Source organism: Dryobates pubescens, chromosome 15 (genome assembly GCF_014839835.1).
Source record: "Dryobates pubescens isolate bDryPub1 chromosome 15, bDryPub1.pri, whole genome shotgun sequence".
Classification (NCBI taxonomy): domain Eukaryota; kingdom Metazoa; phylum Chordata; class Aves; order Piciformes; family Picidae; genus Dryobates; species Dryobates pubescens.
In genome coordinates, this window is record NC_071626.1 from 8827897 (window position 1) to 8847552 (window position 19656).

The 19656-nt window shown below is 51.8% G+C and overlaps 2 protein-coding genes and 1 pseudogene across 2 annotated transcripts; 2 read left to right on the forward strand and 1 right to left on the reverse strand.

The window, feature by feature from the left end:
- Positions 1–339: 339 nt before the first annotated feature.
- On the reverse strand, positions 340–3363 carry NOL12 (nucleolar protein 12). Its single transcript, XM_054168030.1, has 6 exons — positions 3246–3363; positions 3039–3144; positions 2797–2845; positions 2242–2384; positions 1198–1307; positions 340–584 (listed from the first exon to the last, which is right to left on the reverse strand). The coding sequence occupies exons 1-6, from the start codon at positions 3326–3328 to the stop codon at positions 416–418; spliced, it is 660 nt and encodes a 219-aa protein (XP_054024005.1). The 5' UTR covers positions 3329–3363; the 3' UTR covers positions 340–415.
- A 1476-nt stretch (positions 3364–4839) lies between these two features.
- LOC104302035 (arf-GAP with dual PH domain-containing protein 1) lies at positions 4840–12384 on the forward strand. The gene is made up of 11 exons (XM_009902499.2): positions 4840–4945; positions 5905–6035; positions 6928–7019; positions 7109–7191; positions 7911–8023; positions 9455–9601; positions 9990–10073; positions 10766–10828; positions 11333–11404; positions 11926–12157; positions 12247–12384. Exons 1-11 carry the CDS (start codon positions 4855–4857, stop codon positions 12273–12275), a joined length of 1137 nt encoding a protein of 378 aa, XP_009900801.2. The 5' UTR covers positions 4840–4854; the 3' UTR covers positions 12276–12384.
- Positions 12385–15641: 3257 nt separating this feature from the next.
- On the forward strand, positions 15642–19649 carry LOC128897877 (urotensin-2 receptor-like; annotated as a pseudogene).
- Positions 19650–19656: the final 7 nt, after the last annotated feature.

The window sequence follows — 19656 nt, forward strand, 5'->3', positions numbered from 1 at the left end:
AAATGCCAGGGCACTGATGCATGAGTGGAAGCAGAGCTCTTCCAAGCCTCAAATTGCTCTGACAAAGTGCCTGTTGCACTCTGCCCCAGATCCTCTCCTCTGATAAAGCCAAGTATAAGCTCTGGAAGGAGAGGCCCAAGGACTTCTGGATTATGCCAAACAGAATACGTGACCTCCAGCAGAAGTTTTCAGAGACTCTGTGGCACCCAGGCACTTAGCTGGAGATCCCTGCAGAAATAAATGGGTAGTATCTAGTCCCTGTGGCCAGTGCTCAGGAAGCAAGAGGCGGGTGCAGCTGGGCTCACTGCTAGTCAGAGAGCCAAGCAGATGAGACCCACAACAAAGGGGCTCCAAAGAGCAGCAGGCCAGCTGTGGAGCACTGTCCCAGCTGCTGGTCTGAGCACTAACTTCTCCACTAATCCTGGTCATGGCCTGTTTTGCCTGTCAGCCTCCGTCGCTGAGTCTTAGTTGTTCGCCCGGTGGATTTCTGGACTTTCTTGCGTGGGCCTTGCCCCCGCTGCAGTCTCTTTCCTTTTCTCTTTTTCCGGCTGTGCATGTGCAGCGTGGCAGTAAGAGAAGAGATCCTGTAAAGGGTAGGAAGAGAAAAACGTTTGGGGCAAAAGTCTGCAGGAGCAAGGCAACAACGGGAGCACAACAATAGCAGGACAGCCCTGAGTGGCCCAGCGGGAACGGATGCCAGCCCTGGCGAGTCCCAGAGGAACTCCACTGGGCCAGGCATCACCCTGACAGAGCAGGAAGTCCACAAGTCTGCATGTGCAGTAATAACCAAAACGAATGTTGTGAGTAATGGGCTACCCAGCCACCACAGTCACGTTTAATTCCCCACATTCCCAAAGCAGTCATGATCCTGAAAAACGTGGAGAACGCTGCTATAGCACCTTCAGTGCTAGGGAAAAGCCCTGCACGCTGCAATGCCTGCCGAGAGGAAAGACAAGGTAAACAGTTACGGACAAAGCCCGCCCTGCGCCGCATCCTCCCCTTGCCGCCGCCGCTGCCACCCGAGATCGGCGCGATGGGAACGGAGCGTCAGGGGCAGCCTTGCGCTCTGCCACTGCCCTCTGCTGGCTGCTGCCCGCTGGTGCAGACAGCGCCGCATCCCCTCCCTGCAGCCACACCGCGGGTCTGGGAACAAGAGATCCTCCCTATGAGCACGCAGGTAAACTAATTTATACGTACTTCTCAGACAGCAGGGGGTTTCTGGACTTCTTGGGCATTGTTCTCACAGGCTTTTTCATCGCCTCTTCTCCTTTCTCTTCTTTTCCCCCTTTCTCTTCATCGCTTTTCCCCTTAAAAACGAAGCAAAGAGATTAAAACCAAATCCCTGCAGACACATTGAAACAGGCAGCTTTATGATTCCAGTGTTTCTGCTGCCTTCATCTAGCCCCAGATGAAGTATTTTTCAATTCTCCACATCCCTTACTGTCAAAAATCTCAGGGTTTCTTATTGCAGCCCCTCAGAAAAGGCCAACTGGTAATAAGTCCTACAGTAATCCACTCCAACATCCAAAACCTTCAGTACAATCTTAATGGCCATGCAACTCAAGTCTAAGCTGTGAATTGAAGGGTTTAGGGTTTGGTTTTTTTTGCTTAAATTACTATCAAGATGTCTTTAAGTGGATTTTCAGATTGAGAAATGAGCTCATAAATGTAACAGATGAAACACAGATACTTCCCCAAAGAGCTCAAATGTAGCTACATGCCATGAAGACCCAAAGGATCAAGTCAACCAGTGCCTGAAAGCCTCCATGAAACAAATGAGTTACAATATCTTTTGAGAATAAAAGTAACCACAACCAGAACTTAAGGGTTTACTTATTCCTAGTCTAAGCACAGTCATGACAGAAATCTCTCCTCATGCTAACAGTAATTTTTCCTGGAGAGGACACAGGAAAGAGGTTGGACACAGACCACGTACAGTCTGAAATCTTGCTGCTTGCATTGCATTGGCTTTTAAAATACTGTATTCTCCTCCAGAAGATCAGTTGGGACTAGCAAAGGATTCCAGGGAGGTTTGGAGAGAACTGCTCAGATTGGACATTTCTTTCTCTTCAGAGGCCCAACAGAAAGTGTGGAGGAATGGGAAAGTTAGAAGTTTCCCTTTTTATCCCTGCTGCCAGACACCTGCAAGTCCTTGGGCATAGTCAGGAGTACCAGCCCTACCTAGCCTGCCCCAAGGACATTTATGGCTGGTACAATCAAAGTGGCAGCAAGCAGCTTTACCACAGGGGTGGTTAGTCCCAGCTGGCGTGCTCCTGAGAGGTCCAGGTCACTGATGGTGGTCACAGTCACAATGTGGTTCGGGTGGTCAATGTTGACAGACTCTGTCTGCGATGTCACCAGGTGCTCCAGCTCATCAGCCTCATCTGTCAAGACAAGAAATCCTGCATGCAAAGTGCCTGACTTTTCACAAGACTCATTCCTGTTCTGCCGAGGTGGGATGGGAGACTTTGCACACAGGGTTAAAGAGCTGAGGGGCTTGAACCACAGGCAGGAAGGGCAAGTTGCTTCACCGAACAGAAGGGACCTGGTAACGCTTTAAAGACGTCCTCCTACTTGTTCCTTTCTGTATAACCCACTTGACATCCCTTTCTGCCAGGGGCAGAGGGGATCACCGCTCAGATCGCTGCCAAGCCTCCCAGGAGGATGCACAAGGAGTGAGGATCTATTCTAGGGAGGTGATGTGAGGACATCCCTGCTCCAGCTCTGCTCACCCAGACAAAGGCCCAGACCACAGGCGCCCACCTCCCGCCCTGCCGCCGGGGTCCCAGCACCTACCCAGCGCCTCCTCCCTCTCGCTCAGCATCTTCAGGTACTCCTGGTGCCGCTGAGGGAGGGAAACAGGTCACTGCCGCGCTCCTGCCGCTCCAGCCCGGCACGGCCCCGTCCTCCGGCAATCGGCGAAGAGGAAGCCCGAAGACCCCTCCTGCCCCTCCGCCCGGCCCTTGCGTCCCAGCCCGCCGCAGCAGGACGGGGCCACCCTTGTCCCACGGAGGGCCAGGGCGTGTGCGTGCGGGTACCTCCTCCTTCATCTTTCTCTCCTCCTCCTTCAGCTTCCGTTTGATCTCCTCCAGCGCCGCCTTCCTCCGCTCCACCTTCCGCTTGTGGAAGCCGGTCAGGTACTCCCTGCCGCCGACAACACAGAATCCCCCACCCCAGCTTTTAGCGACCCCTTCCACAGGGACGGCGTGTCCCTGCCCGCTCCCCCGCAGCCCGCCCAACATCACCTTCGCTTCTCCTCGTCGAAAGTCACCACCAGCCGCCCCGCACGACCTCCCGGGCCCTTCTTCTTGTTCTTCTTGCGGCCCATGGTGGTACCACGCTGCCGCCGCCGGTACCACGCTGCCGCCGCCGCCGCCGCCCGCCCCTTCCGCCCCCGCCCGGCGGTGCGAGGCCAGCTCCGCCCCGTGCCGGCCATTTTGTGCCTCCCGGAGCTCGCCGGTGCAGGGTTGTTGCGGGGTCGGTGTTTTTGCAAGGACCTGAGGCTGAGCCGCTGTTGGACTGAGGGCAAGCGGCTCCAGGGGGTGGGGATGCCCTGAGCATCGCCGGCAGGGGGCTGCGGGGTCGCGGGAGGGGCACAGCGATGCCCCCGCTCTGGCTGCGGGGTGGCTTGAAGGAGCAGAGTGGAGTCGGTGTTGGGTCGTCTTGTCCCCCTGGTGCGGGGGCAGGGGTGGGGATCCCCCCGCCTGCTCCTGGGGCGCTTTCTGCCACAAGACTAAGGCAGGAGAGAGAAGCCACCGCCGCGGACTTTGCAGGTGTTTGTGCCCAGTGGTGGCACCCACCCTGGAGTGGACAGGGCATTTCTTAAGGCTTGGGTGCCTCCAGCTCCCACTCCTCTTCAGCCCTTTCCCAGCAGAAGGCTCTCAACATCACTGTCGTGTGAAGCCAGTGTAGTAGTGTAGCACCCAGTCTCTTGCCCTGAGGCTGCCACTCCCCTGAGAGCATTTTACATCTTCATCTCTTTAATAGAAGGTCATTGCTCCAAATAATTAATGTTTGCATTTCTTTAATAAAGGACTAAAAGTTTATTTCAAGCTATTGCTTATTCAAGTCATTGCATGCTGTCGGTGGTGCCTGTGCTGCTTCTCATAGCTGGGGGAGGCGAGTGTGGGGATGCGTCTTGGCTCTGACACCGAGTCTCCGGTGCAGAGCCTGGACAAACAGCCATGCTTTCTGTAGGCAGTGGAGAAAGGTATCAGCATGTAGTAGGTGGGGGCATCAGAATCTCCATGGTCTCATCACTTGGGTTGAGTGACTGGCTGAACTCTTAAATAACTTTTCTTGCCCTCCACTCCTTGCCTTAAAAATGGATGTAATGCTTACATGGTGGCCAGCTGACTCTGGAAGGTCGTGATGCCAGAGCCAACTCCCCCAGCCCACAGAGTTTGATGAGCCCTGACACAGCCTGATGGCCAAGAGGCAGCTCATCCAGATCTGCCTTGCCTTTATCAGCTCCCCGGCTGCTTGCACTCTTTTCCTGGCCTGTCCTTTCACCAGCAGAAATGCGGAAAAACCAGTTCTGTGGTTAATTGCTGCACTTCCCTCCACGCCCATGGGGCAGATCTCCTCCTCCTCACTCACAGTCTGGGTGCACTTCAGCCTCCAGCCTCTTTGCCCTTGCCTGTGCTCAGCTGGTTCAGGTGCTCTGTCAAGCCTCCGAACTCCTTGCATTAGCCTCATAGCCTGCCTTCCCCTTTTCCTGGTCTGCCAGAGCTTTAGCTTTGCTGGCTTCTTCCTCCTTGGGCAACCCAGTGGGCTGGCCGGCAGGTGCAGAAGGTGCAGGCAGCTGCCCTCCTGGCTGCCCTGCCCTGCCTGGAGGGGTAGCATTCAGAGGTGATGGCTGGAGGCAACGAGCGGATCATGAAGGCCCTGAAGGAGGTGTGGAGAAGAGCAGAAAACTCATTGTGTGCAGACTGTGGGAAGCCAGGTGAGTCCCCAAAGCCTGCTAGAAGGAAGTCGGGTGAGTCCCCAAGAGCTGCTAGAGGAAGAATAGGAGGCAAGGAGATGGGGCTGGTCTATAGCAGCTATGCAGTACTGGCTATTTGGACTACAAAGGAGCCTGGGGTCGAGAGGAAGGAGAAGCACTGCCCTGGATACTTGCTTCCTCTCCCTGGAGGTGAGTTGGCAAAAGAGGAAGAAGGAGATGCCGCCAGTGCTGGTGGGAAGAAGGACAAGGACGTGGTAGTGCCAGAGGAGCAGGGCCTGTGCAGCTGCAGTACTGTGGGTTTTAATCATGTCAGATCTCAAATACAAATCAAGGTCATGCTCAGTCAGGACCTGACAGGAAAGCTCCCTGCAAAATCCTAACTGCTTCAGAAAGAAGGCATGATTCAGGAGGGCATTGTCTCCTCTGTGACTCAGCTCTTAACTGACAACCTGCCACAGGCACCTTGGAGACTTTTCTTTACTGAAGGGCTTGCCCTCTCAAAAGGGTTAACCCAGTCTGAGGACTGTACCACCCAAGCCAAATAAAGACTGGGATAATTAATACCATTTTACCTTCTTAAATTGGCCCAGGAAACTTTCTGATTCAAGGCTGCTAGACACTGTTGCTGTGTTGCACCAAACAGCTCCTGGAGTCTTTTCCCACAGGTGGTTTAATTTTCATGGTGAGTGACCTTTTACACAAAAGGAGTTCACAGAGCACTTCAGAGTTTTTTCACGTTCAGGTCAACTGAGATTCAGGTGAAGTTGTTGGTGAAGGGGGCAGGGAGAGGCAGGACTAATAGCTATGCTTTTTCCTGACAGGCATCTGTGTGTTAGTTAATCAGCTCATCTGAAACTGTGGTCAGGCAGCTCTCTGTTTCTCAGGACCACATTCTCAGCTGAGGCACATCTTCCAGGGGAATTCATTACTTCTAGTCATGCAGTCTTTTATACCCTCAGATCCTGACTGGGCATCCTCTACTTTGGGTGTCTTTATATGCCTCAGCTGTTCAGGAATTCACCGCAACATCCCTAGCATCAGCAAAGTCAAATCCCTGAAGATGGACCACTGGGATGATGCTCAGGTGCAGGTGAGAGCTGTATCCCCACTGGTATGTCAGTGGGTTAGGTCTAGGCCATACTTTAATTGTCCTGGTAAAATTAGCCCTTTGGCCTCACAGAGATGGAGATCTAATCTGATTTGTCTCTTTGCCACTCGTGCTTTGGATAGTCAAGCAGAGAGAACTCCCTGTAACCCCCTGGGAGAGGTAGGATGCCCTGTGTGTCTCCCCATGTGCTGTGACTTTATGGCAAATGCAGAACTCTGGCAACACATCTTGCCAAGGTTCAGGGCCTTTGTAGCTCCAGATTATACATTTCCCACTTGACATCACCATCTGGCCCCAGTATCTCCTCTTGGTTTTAGCATTCCAAGGTTAAAAACTTGGGCAATTCCATGCTCTGAAAAGAGTTTCCAGATACAATGTGATCTCTTGAGAAAAATGGCATTTTGTGGGAACTTGACTTCTCCTTCTCACTCCCCCCCCCCCCCCAACCCATTAATCTTCAGAGGACTCAAAACAATTTTCCAGAGATCCAAAGAAAATAATCTTTATCTTGCTGCTCTTTGGAGAGGGGTAAAGAGGTTCAGAATGTCCTCCCAGACAGCACTGTTGTTGAACTTGGACTCCCCAGAGATGCAGGCATGGCAGAAGCTCTGCTGAATGTGTGTGCACCCAGCCCCATGGAAGTGCCATTTATGGCACCTATTATGGCAGTCAGTGTAACTTCTGAGAGCAGACAAGACCTTTGAGACCCACCCTTCTGCAGCCAGGCTTTGCTGGGATGTTGCAGTGGAGGGGAAAGAGAATACTCCACTGGAGCTCTATGTGCATCTAGTCCTGTACTGGGTCAGGGAAGAAAAAAGGTCCAACATGAGTGTACATCAAAGAGAGGGCACTAACTCTCTGTCTAACGCTGCAGTTTCTGGCCAAGCATGGGAACGCTGTGACTAAAGCCATATATGAAGCTCACATCCCCATTTACTATTACCAGCCGACCTACAACGACTGCCAGTAAGTTGCTGCATATGGGAGAAAAGGGGGAAGGGCAGGTTTGGGTTCCTCCAGCTTGTTTCTGAGCAACCTGTCACCTCTCTTCACAGCGTGCTGAGAGAGCAGTGGATACGGGCCAAATACGAACGCAGAGAGTTCACCGAGCCAGGAAAGCAGCTGCCCTATTCTGATGGTAAGAGCAGAGCACAGCAGCATGCCTCTTGCCTTCACTGGAAGCTTCTGAGCACCACGAGGAGAAAGCTCAGAGTGTTAATGTGGCACATTTCCTGAGGAGCCAGCTGATACTTCCAGGGCATTGTTCTAGAGGGAGTTAGTTAACTGAGTTGTGAGCAGTATCGGTTGGCTTCCATGGGTTGCTTCCAGGCTTGCTCTTACCAGCTGGCATTTTTTTCAAAGGCAGTTGCTGTCCTGATGGAGTCAGACCTCAACAGTAAGGAATTTATGGCCTGCTGTATACCACCCCCTCTAACCTTGGCAGTTGTCTTTGAAATGTGACTGCCAGTGCTGTAACACAAGGTGCTGGAGCCCAGGGGCCTACAGTGTCAAATGGAGAGAGTTCTGGTCACCCACCAGGGCATGGGCCAGGACTCTGGTATTTACAGGAGGGATGCTCACATTGCCAAAGGCCATAGTGGGAAGCAGGCTAGGAGTTGGGAAGCATCTGGGAATGTGCTTTGGTGACCCTTTATCTGGGCTACAAACCCAGAAACACTGCCATCTTCATCTGTAAGTCAGAGATGAGACTTCTCCTTCTCAAGTGTTTGTTCTCAGCAATACTCCATCATGTGCTTTACCCCAGAGATGTTGCTGGGATCCCAGGCTACATGCAGCTCTGTGATGTGTGCTGTGCCTGTGGGGGATTGCTCTTAAAAGTGGCATTTCTGTTCCTAGGGGTGAAAGAAGGCATCCTCTGGAAGCGAGGTCGAGACAATGGGCAGTTCCTACCACGCAAGTTCCTCTTGTCTGAGAGAGAGGGGTGCCTGAAGTATTTCACCAAGCATGATGTGAGTATGGTGATCAATTCCCACCTCAGTGTGTGGTGTTTCTATTTCCTGTGCATGTTTCTGAGGTAGTTGGCTTGCTCACCCCAGGCCAGTGATGATAACAACAACCGTGCTACCGAAGAGAGGGGTCCCCTTCCTACTGTCAGGCTGACATTTCCCCATGTCCTCCCTCTGTGCTTCCCTACACCCTTCCCTCACTGCTGATGAAATGGCTGATCTTTCACTTCACCCCTGTCCATTTGCTTGGTTGTGTAACCCTGCACCATCACTGGAACCAGCATCAGCCCACCGTGAGCCAAGACAGCAAAACCCTGCTGTTGGGTTTGTTCTGAGGAGGGCTACTTTTCCTCTCATTCATTTCCCTGAAGTGAATGGGGCAAGTGTTAATATACTGTTACAAGAGAGGGAATGGCTTGGGGTAGGGAGGAGCAGGAGATGGCACCCAGAGGGACCTGGACAAGAAGTTCAAGAAGTGGAGCTGTGTGGACTGCATATGAGGTTCAACAAGGCCAAGTGCATAGTCCTGCACATAGTCAGAGCAACCCCTGGTATCAATACTGGCTGGGGGGGTGTAGGGTTGGAGAGCAGCCCTGCAGAGAAAGACTTGGGGTGACTGGTGGACATAAGCTGACGATGTGCACTTGCAACCCTGAAAGCAAATTGTATCCTGGGCTGCATCAAAAGAAGTGTGACCCAGCAAGTCAAGGAAGATGATTCTGTCCTTCTACTCCACTCTGGTGAGACCTCACCTGAAGTATTTTATCCATCTCTGAAGTTCTCAGCACAAGAAAAACATGGGCCTGTTAGAGCAGCTCTAGAGAAGGGCCACAAAAATGGTCAGAGGGCTGGGACACCTCTGTGAAGAATGACTGGGAGAGTTGGGGTTGTTCAGCCTGGAGAAGAGAAGGCTGCAGGGAAACCTTACTGCAGCCTTTCGGTATTCAGTAGGGCCTGTTTTGACAGGACAAGGGGTGACAGTTTTAAACTAAAGAGGTTGAATTGAGACTACATATAAGGAAGAATTTTTTACAATGAGTGTGGTGGAACACTGGCACAGGTTGCCCAGAGGGGTGGTAGAAGCCCCATCCCTGGAAGCAGTCAAGGTCAGGTTGAATGGAGCTCCAAGCAACCTGATCTCATTGAAGATGTCCCTGCTCACTGCAGGGTAGTTGGCCTAGAATACCTTTAAAGATCCCTTCCAACCCAAACTGTTCTATGATGCTAGGAGTGGGCTCTTTCCTTTTGAGGTCAGTTAGCTTTCACACTGGCTCACCTCTAAAGTCAGATGCACTATCAGGGCTTCACTGCTACAACAGTTGTGTTGGGAAGGGGCAGTTATTACCCTTTAAAACCTTTTAACCTTGCCTCACACCACTCAGGTCTCCTTCCTGCTAGGATCATTCATCCATGACCATGTCATTTTGTTTTCAGGCCAAGGAACCCAAAATCAATGTTAAAATAGATGTCATCAATGCTACCTTCCAGCCAGTGAAGATTGGGAACCCCAATGGCCTGCAGATCACCTATCTCAAAGACAACAAGACCAGGAATATATTTGTCTACCATGAAAGTGGAAAGGTATCTGGGCTTAGCTTCAAACACTTCAAAGCAATTGAGCTGATTTGAGAAGCTGCTGAAATTAAATGGTCTGAAGCACAGACAGGACAGAGTGTGCATGTGTGACAGGGTGTGTGGGGGTCTGTGTCTGTCTGTCTGTGAGAGAGTTTTGCTGCAGGGAGCAGGGCAGGAGCACAGGCTGAGTTGGTTTGTGTGAGAGGAGCTGCCGTAGAGGATGTGCTGCCTGGGGCAGCTCTGCTGGCTCTCTCTGTGCGAGGGAGATGCAGTCAGTGGTGGGGAGGGAGAGCTGGCTGTGTTTGTAGTTAACATAGGGTTGGGTGCAGCCAGGTGAGATGAGCTGGCTTGTCGCTGCTCTCACTAAGCTTGTCTTGTCCTTTTCCATCCTCAGGAGGTAGTGGACTGGTTCAATGCCATTCGCTCCGTGCAGTTCCATTATCTGAAGGTAGCATTTCCTATTGCCAGTGATAATGAGGTAAGGCAGCCCCAGATCACTGCTGATCTCCTGCTAGTACTTGGGGATGTGATGAAAGAGTCCCTTAGAAACCCAGATACTGAGGTGGAAATGGCAGTGTTTAGATGGAGGGATGAGAAAGCCTGTGTAAAAGGGCCTGTAGTGGCCAGAGGACAACTGCTCTGTGATATCTGCAGAAGAGAAGACTCCAAGGAGACCTTATTGTGGCCTTCCAGTATCTTAAGGGGGCCTACAAGAAAGCTGGGGAGGGACTTTTTAGGGTGTCAGGGGGAATGGAACAAAATTAGAAATGGGTAGATTCAGACTGGATATTAGGAAGAAGTTCTTCCCCATGAGGGTGGTGAGATGCTGGAACAGGTTGCCCAGGGAGGTGGTGGAAGCCTCATCCCTGGAGGTTTTTAAGGCCAGGCTGGATGTGGCTCTGAGCAACCTGATCTAGTGTGAGGTGTCCTTGCCCACGGCAAGGGGTTTGGAACTAATTGATCCTTGAGGTCCCTTCCAGCCCTAACAATGCTATGATTCTATGGTATTTCTGGGCACTTTGCAGACAGAAGTGACTCCTGGGTAGGCAGTTCTGGCAAACATGAATTCAAAAGGTGGCTGAATCTGGGTCAGTAGAAGGAAGGGTGGATGGCAGAAGTGACTAGCAAAGAAACCTGGCTAAGTGAAGGTTTCCTGTGCCTTTTTGTCAGATTAAAAATCGACTGACAAGAAACTTCCTGAAGGAAGGATACATGGAGAAGACTGGTCCCAAGGTGAGCTGCTGTGGGAGAAAAAGAATCTAACAGGGACCTCCCACTGACCTTCCCTACTTCAATGTTTTTCTCCTGCTGTTTCCCCCTTCCCCCCCGACTCTTTAGACACCCATGAGAGCAGTGTGTGTGCACCAAGGGAGGGGACAATAGAAGGAAGGGGAAGGACACATGTGAAAGTAAAGGAAGCCAGAGTGCCTGCTTTCTCCCAGAGCAACAGATCCCTCTGCATGTGTCTGTGTGTGCGTGACCTTACAGGTATTTAGCATCTAGATTTCTCCTGTCGCAACTCTGGGATCTTTCACAGAAGTCCAAGAGTTGGGGACAGCAGTTGGGACTGAAAAACCCGACACTGATCTCCTCTCTGTGGTCAGAAATGGCGAGGAGGAGGCTGTTGTTAAGGCAGGGGTTTGGCTCCAGCGGTTGGGATGGATTTTGGGTCTCCATTCGCACTGCTCGCGGCAGAGGGCACTGTCCCCTTACCTATGTCGCCTCTTCCTTTCACAGCAGAGGGAGGCTTTCAAGAAGCGCTGGTTCACGCTGGATCACCGCAGGCTCATGTACTTCAAGGATCCCTTGGTGAGGGGGAGATCTGACCTCTGGCAGCTGCAGGCAACAGTGCTGAGGGCAGGGTCAAAGTACAGTCAGGAGTCTTCGCTTTGCAGTAGGGATGCTTGCAGCTTGTTCCCCAGCTGCTCTGAAATGATTCTGGCTCTTCCCCTGTGCATCCCACTCGTTTCACCACAGGCTTTCTGTATTTTTCTCATTGCCTGCAGACAATGGGAACAAGGAGGGCAGCAATGTAAAGGTGGTGATGGGGAGGAGAATGACGTGGGGTGGGGGGTGTGACATGGAGAGACTGGAGCAGCAGTTCCTCCCTCAGGCCTCTCAAGACCTATTGCTCTTAAATTTTCCCTTCTGCTGCTGCCTTTGAGCATAGTCTCCTCCCTGCTTTTCTGAGTCCTCTGACCACTTTCAAGTATTTTTGCTGCCACATCCCTGGTCTTTACCTGTTCTTTCCCTGCTCTTGGGTGCACTGCTGTTATTCCCTGCTTCTTCTGAGCTTCTGTAAATCCCTGTTTTTCCCTTCTGATGTTCAGGATGCATTTGCTAAGGGTGAGGTATTTGTGGGCAGCAGAGAGAATGGATACAGTGTGCAGAAGGGATTGCCTTCAGGGACACAGGGCAACTTCTCTTGGCACTATGGCCTCACCATTGTCACCCCTGACCGGGAATACCTCTTCACTTGTGAGACGGAGACCGACCAGCTGGACTGGATCACAGCCTTCACTAGCGTCATCAACCAGGCCATGACACCACAGGAATATGCAAGTAAGTGCCTGGATGCTGTTTCCTTCCCCTCCTGCCTCTCTGGTTCAGGCTATTGCCCTAATGCACCACCTTTTTTTCCTTCACTGCAGTTGAAGCCTACTTCAAGTTCAAATCCTAGGAAACCATGCAGGAACCTTGCTATGACTCAACTCTACCTGGTGGGCTGTCAGCAGAGAAGAGGATATTGACATCATAGAAGCACAGTGCCCTTGAAGCACTCTCTGAAGCACTTTTTCCCCCCCACACAGAGGGTATTCCTTGTTCTGAGGGCCCAATTAAGCTGCTTCATTTGAAGTGCAAGACTTTGTGAGTCTGAATCCTCATGCAACTTGTCACTGTTAAATTGCTGTGGTCTGGCTGGCTGCTGGCAGGCCTTGCTTGTCAGCTGGACCTTGAAAACTTGGCACTTGCTGTGTTGGACGTGGGACCTAGCATCACTCCTGCATGAAACTGCAGACAGCCACCTACCTTACTCAAGAAAACAACTGCCTGGCTGGAGCTACACCTGAGTGGGTTGCAGGGGCTGCTGGACTAGGAGAGAGTGTTCCTTTAAAAGAAATGCCTTCTCTGCTGGTGACAAAGATGTGAAACATCTAGATGTTTGATCAGTTAGAGCTGTAGTTGAGAGAAGACACTTAAAAGATGTAATCTAACATCTAAATGTGAGGCCTTTTTTCCTCCTGCCATGTATGTACTTGAAAGATTCTTCAGACCACATTACATCTGATGACAACAGAGAAGGTTAAGAGGTCTGCTGAAAAGTAATCTGTGTGGACAAAGAGTGTGTGTGTGCACATAGCAAAAAGCTCTGAGAGCTGCAGCACTGCCCTAGGAAGATACTGTGAGGGATATTCAAGCTATTGGGGTTCATCTGTCAGATCTGAGTCTCTAGTCAAACCAATACAGGGAGGTTGGGTCTGGCAGAGAGCAGCCTGGTGTATGTTTGATACAGACTTTGGACTCACTGTTGACTTTACTAGAGCCTAGAGGTTGATGTCTGAAGTTAGTGATACACAGCTCTCTGCTCTCTCATTCTCTGTATGTCAAAGGCCTGGCACTTTCATTCTGCCTCATACATTAAATATGTATAGATTGTATATATACACTGCTATGCAGTAGTAGGGAGTCTGTATGTTCCTATCCTTCTAGTAGAGCCCTGACCACCAAATCAAACCATGATTTGTATCTTAAAGCTCTCCTGGGAGAGCTGTTTCACATGCTGGAAGGACCAGCCGAGTTCTGCTGCTGCGTGTATAACCTGTTCTGTCTGCACTTTTACACAGGCAGTGTGAGAGTTAATTGGAATGAATGAGGCAACCACTATTTTAATTAGCTCCTAAAGAAATTAATTCTAAAATCCCCTTGTGATTTATTTTAACTTCCTGAATGAGCTGAGCTGCTGGCTGCTAAAGCATGAGGCTGTTTCTTGCAAAAAGGCACAGACAGTCAGAGCAAGCAGCCATGGCTCTTCATTGCATCTGCTGGACTGTGGATCTTCCCATTAGAGCCAACAGCATGGCCCAAGGAGGACCTTTCTGTGCTGAGACCACCACAGCCTGTTAGGAGTATTGACTTCCTGGCTGAGAAGCAGCATCACTCATTCTGCTGCCACGGCACAATGGAGCTTTCCACTGAAAAAGCTGCATTTGGCTAACCTCTCCCAGCCTGGAGCATGTCCTACACACTGAAAGCCATTGCAAAGCTGATGTTCCAAAACTAAGGGCCTTTTGCTTCTGGTAATGTGTAAAGGGGGCAAACCCCATCTAGATGATCTGCAAATTCAGTCCTATGGGAAGAAGAGTGTAGAGAGTGACCCAGACATGCCAAGAGTCGATGCAGATAACCTAGATGGAAGCCTCTGAGGTTGCCTCCATCAAGGCCGTGTGCCATGTGCCCACTCCTGTGGCAGAACCATGCTGAAGCTGTTGCACACACCACATTGATCAGGAAGGTGCTTGTGAAGGCAGTGCTAGCAGAATGCTCCCTTCTTCTGTTTGCTGCTGACTTACTGCTGGGGGAGATGAGTGGAGGCATTTAACTCAGCCACAAAGAAGCTCAGTACACCAAGGATGCAGAAAAAAGTGTGGCTGGAGTGGCACTGAATGAAGGGCAGAGCATGTTTGGTGATGGGACATCTGTCTCTGCTCCTCAAATTGTGTTCTGCTGTGTCTGTGTAGTGAGACAGAGGAGGCTTGGCTGTGGGTGAAGAGCAGGGTGGCATAGCACACAGAAGGCCACAGATGTCATTCAGCAATGTCCCACTAGAAGGCAATGGTGCCTGCCTAACAGCCTTCTGCTCCCTGCTCTGAGGTCTCCGACGGGAGGCAGCAGGTCCCGGAGTGAAGAGGGAAGGAAGAGGAAAGCTCGAAGAAGGAGGATGGTGTTTGTGGAAAGGGAGGAACGGGAGGAAATTATCCATCCCTCAGAGGCTTTAGGAATTCGCTCCTGACTGGGCAACAAGGGTGGAGCTGGGCCAGGTTATAGAAAAGGTGAGATGTCCTATCATCTGGTGGGCTTGCTTGCAAATGGGGATCTACATCCTTTGTCTACACCTCAAGGGGCCCTGATGGCCTTAAAAGGGAGTTGTGGAAAGGGTCCTCTCAGCCCAGCTCGCTAAGGGCCAAGGAGAGCAGCAGTGTGGCAGCTCACTGCCTCTTGCACTTTCAGGGCTGGCCCTTGTTTCTCACCTAAAGCAACAGTGTGATGCTTTCCCTCCCTGCCATGCTAAGGACTCTTGGCTGTCAGATCTGATTTCAAAGGAGAAAACTGTGCAAGGGGGAATGGGAAAAAGAAAGGGGGAAAAGAACAGGAAGGGAAAGGGAGCCAAAGGAAGGTAGAGGAAGGCTCTGGGGAAGAAGCAGCATGTCTGCAAAAGACAGGAGGGAACCAGCATGGCTCCTGAGATAGTGGCTAAGAGCCCAGTGTAAATTTGGGCTGTAGTCACACCAGTGTGTGAAGCTCTGAGTCAGACACATTCCTCTGTGCAGTGGCAAAGGCAGCTGTCCAGGGGCTGCTTGGGGAGGCAGAGCCCACCTCACCAGAGCCTGTATGAACTAAGAGGAGATATACCTGGGAGAAGGAGAAATCTGCTTGTCCACTGAGTCTGCTGCTTTCCATGGGCACAGTGGACACTGAAGAGGCAACAAATGAGGAGCTGGTGAAGAGGAGAGACATTTCCTTCTGGCTGGCAGAGGACATTTTGCACCTATCAAGTCTTGAAGGGGAGGGGGTGTCCTCTCTTCAGCCCTTTGGAGGTTAAAGAAAACTGCTGGATGGAACTTGTGATGGACACCATGAGCAAAACAGAATGGACACCTGGAGGTGAGGAACAGCAACCTAGTTCTGTGCAGTCCCCTATGTCTGCTGAGCTCTTGCCATTCTTCCCTCTTGTGTTAAGGCTACAGCTGTCTCCTACAGCCTGGGAGGAAGGCAGAGGGAAGGAACACTTGACAGCCTGGCTTGTTCTTGCTCATCCTCCCCAAAGATGTTGTGTGATCCATCCCTCATCAGCATAAAGCCTGGAGAGGATATCAAGGGTGGCAGGTTCCCTGAAGAAAGCAGTGGTGGGGGTGACAGCCCAGTCACAGGGCCGCTGGCTGCCGTGCTTCTGGTCCTGTGCCTCACAGGGCTGCTGGGGAACATCTACACTGTGCTGGTGGCCTCTGGCAAGGTGGCAGGCTGCTCAGCAGGCTCCTTGGGGGGTCTACCTGATCAACCTCGCCATGGCTGACCTCCTATACCTCTCCATCATCTCCTTTGTGGTCTGCTCCTACTTTGCCCACTACTGGTACTTTGCAGATGTGGGCTGCAGGCTTTTGCTCAGCCTGGACCTCCTTGCTGCAGGCTGGTCAGTGCCATCCTGTGGCTGCTCTCTCTCCTGCTTACGGCCCCCCTGATGGCAATGACCCAGCTATGGGAGGGGGGCAGCCCCCTCAAGCGCCTCTGCATCCCCACCTGGGCACTGGCAGCCTTCCAGCTCTACCTGACACTGCTCTCCACAGCCAGCATCCTGGCACTGGGCACGGTGCTGGGCATCACCTACATCTGCCTTGCCTGGATGTACCAGTCCTCTGCCTGCTGCCCAGGGCTGCCAGTGGCTGGCTGTGCCCCTGCCCGGCGGCTCCTCTCCGGGATCTCTGCCATCGTGGTGGCTTACTGCGCCTGCTTTCTGCCATTCTGAGCCTGGTAGCTGGTTAGGCTGTACTGGGGTGAGGGGCTGGGCATTGGTGCCACCACCCAGGCCTTCCTCAACTTTGGTGTCACCTGCCTGGCCTCTGGCAACAGCTGCATCAACCCTTCCCTCTACACCCTGCTGGCTGGCAGCTGCTGCCTGTGCCCTGGCTGCAGCAGGAGGGGCACAGCACAGCCCTCGGCACCCTCCCGGGGGGCTGTGGGAGGCCCAGCAGGAGGTGACAGCATACCCCTGGCTCTTGGTGAGTTGTTGGGGTCTGTGGGTGAGGAGTGAGGGATGAGCAGCTCCCCAGGTGGGGAACACCTCCTCGCCTTTGGCTGTGCTCAAGTTGAGAAATCGAAGTGCATCACCTGCCTGCTGGTGTGCAGTGTTTTCCCCTACGTGCCTTCCCCTTGGCCAGGCTGCTCACCCTCCTCACCTGAGCAGAGGACTCTTGTCTTGAGTACCCATACCCTGACTCCATCCTCAGGTCCTTCAGCCCTCGCATGCCAGCCTCCAGCTTGTGCAAGAGCAGGGAGGGGGTGGAAGGGAGCAGTCAACCTCCATCTGTCTAAATTACACAGCTGGGGAACCCTCACCACCTCACTAGCAACAGGCCAAGCCATAACAAAGTCAAGACAACAGTGAGTCACAGATTTCACAGGACCAGTGAGTCACATCAAGAAGCAGCTACATTAGCAGGAGACCTGGATAAGGTTCATCTTCTTGTGGTAAAGCTCACACTCAGCTTTCTTTGCCCACTCTCCACAAAAAATATCTTTGAATAGCCTTTCTAAAAAAAAACCCCAACACTCTGGAGTGCAGTTAAGGAACACTGTGAGGCTGCCCTGAAGTACAGCTCGAGGAGGTCAGCACATTTGCTCAGCTTTCAAGATCAGCCCAGCAGAGGAAGTTGCAAGCAAAGAGGGAGCTCCACTACGTGTCCAGCACCACAGCTCATGGAGGCCCTCCCCTGCCCTGTGGTTGAGGAAATCCCCAACTCTCTGGCCTACAGAACATACCCCAGCCTGCCAGACTGAGTCAGCTAAACTGTCTTCTCATTCCTAGAAAGGATCCATATCATGCCACAGAGAGTCCCCAGCCTGCACTGTCCTCTAGCCATGCTTATGCAGGGTGGTAATGTCAGGTGTTCTGTTTACTATTACAGTCATAACCTTAAAAAGCAGGGGTTGATCATTCAGAGCAGACTAGCTTTGGACAAAACAAGGCTTCACAGAATCACAGAATCTGTCAGGGTTGGAAGGTACCACAAGGATCATCTACTTCCAACCCCCCTGCCATGGGCAGGGACACCTCACATTAGATCAGGCTGGCCAGAACCTCATCCAGCCTGGTCTTAAACACCTCCAGGGATGGGGCCTCAACCACCTCCCTGGACAACCCAACTCAAGAGAGATCCAGCTGCAGATCCTCAATCTACTTGTACACCTGCTCTGGTTCCAGCTGGGATGGAGTCAATTTTCCTTCTGCCATGTTTTGGATTCAGTGTGGGAATTGTTATGAGAAGAATGTTGATAACTGACTGATGGGTTTAGCTGTTGCTAGGAAGTCAAGCACTGTTCTACTTCTCATGCATTGCTAGTGTGCAAATGCACAAGAAGCTGAGAGGAAGCATGTCCAGGAGAGCTGCCATGAGCTATCCAAAGAGATGTTCCATACCAGAGGATATCCTACTCAGTATAAAAGCTGGAGGGAGTTGGCTGGGGGGCAGATTGCTGCTCAGGTATGGGTGAGCATGTGGGGAGCAGCTGTACTGTGCATCACTTTTCTTGGGTTTTGTTTCTCTCTCTGTTCATTATGTTCCTTTTTCTTACTATTCTTTGCACATGTTGTTATTAGGTTAGTTATTAAACTCTTCTCATCTTGACCCATGAGCTCTGTTTTTCATTCCTGATTCTCCTCACTGGGAGTGGGGAGGAACAGGCAAGTGGCTGCATGGTGCTTGGTTGCTGGCTGGGGTTAAACCAGGACAACACCCCAGGTGTTCCTGCCTCCCAGCTCATCTTGTGCCCTTGCCTCCAGCTCATCTCTTCTTCCTCAGCCCTCCAATTTCTAACAGCCAAGCTTTCCTCTGCATAGGTACCTGGGATACAGGACCTGGCAGAGCTTCATGAATTATGGAGCAAGACTGGGAGGTGCTGCTGTCATAAGCAGCAGGTTCCCATGCTTCAGCTGCTCTGCAACTGCTTTATCAGAGGAATAGGCCCAGCCAGGCCTGAAGGGAATCCTAGAACATCAGATAATTGTTCTTCACATTGCTCATTGATCAAGCCTGGAAGTTTGATTTGGGTCCTTCCATCCCAGGCCTATCTGGTAACTGCTGTGCTCTGTGGCAAGGGAAGTTCCCACCTTTCCTAAGCCTACCAGCAGTAACCACTGCTGCTGAAGTAGCATTAGACTAGCAGAGCCCCTGCAGCACCTGCTGTCTGACACCTTGGGTAATGACCCACAGCCCAGGAAGAACTACACTGTAACATCAAACACACTTCACCATTTCTAGACTCCTCCCAGGCCAACCTCAGGCTAAGAGAAGTAAAGTGGTATCACAAGTATTGCATACACATCCTTCATATCCCAGCTGGGGCACCAATTCCTCTCCCACCTCTGAACAGACCAAGTCAGGCACATAGGGTGAGAATAAAACCAGATCTCTCCAGGTTACTGCCCTCATGTGCCACATGAGCTTTGGCCCAGCAGCATTCATGGGTCTGCATTTCTTGGAAGAAAGAATTTGGATGAGGAGCCCACTGCATGCTCCACCACAGCCAGCAGGGCAGCCTTTTTTACTGCTGTTCCCATGCAGCAGCAAGAGGCCTCCAGAAGACAGAGCAGTCACAAGTCAGACCAGCCTCTATAGGGGGAGGGGGATGCCACCACAATTGAGGACTTTTCCCCCTCACTCCATGCCCCACTGGGCTTACCTAGCACAGCAGCTCATGGCTGAGAAGAGCCAGGGATGCTTAAAGAAGAGATAAACCTAACCCACCCTTTTTACACAGGTAGTATAAAGAGGTCAGTCTGAACCTCAAGAGCGGCTGACCTTGCCTCCACTTTCACCCTCCTCTTAATCTTACCTCTTCCCACCATTTCCTACTGAGACTCTCCTTCAGCTTTCCAGATTCTGTTTTTCAGGCTCTTCATCACCCTCCCCTCCATCCATGACATTGAAGGCCGAGGCTAGCACAATCCCACTCCCATATGGTACTCAAAGCTGGCTACCTTCTTCCTCCCACCCCTACAGCAAGGTGACCAACCCCTGTGGACTTGCAGCAGGAAACAGATGACATGGAGACTGGGTAGACCAAAA

Coding starts and splice junctions, on each gene's coding strand:
- NOL12 (XM_054168030.1), bottom strand. CDS start 3,328: ATGGGCCGCAAGAAGAACAAGAAGAAGGGCCCGGGAGGTCGTGCGGGG. Junction 2,385..2,796: donor CGAGAGGGAGGAGGCGCTGG/GTAGGTGCTGGG, acceptor TTGTCTTGACAG/ATGAGGCTGATGAGCTGGAG. Junction 1,308..2,241: donor TGGGACTAACCACCCCTGTG/GTAAAGCTGCTT, acceptor TTCGTTTTTAAG/GGGAAAAGCGATGAAGAGAA.
- LOC104302035 (XM_009902499.2), top strand. CDS start 4,855: ATGGCTGGAGGCAACGAGCGGATCATGAAGGCCCTGAAGGAGGTGTGG. Junction 4,946..5,904: donor TGCAGACTGTGGGAAGCCAG/GTGAGTCCCCAA, acceptor TTATACCCTCAG/ATCCTGACTGGGCATCCTCT. Junction 7,020..7,108: donor CCGACCTACAACGACTGCCA/GTAAGTTGCTGC, acceptor CTCTCTTCACAG/CGTGCTGAGAGAGCAGTGGA.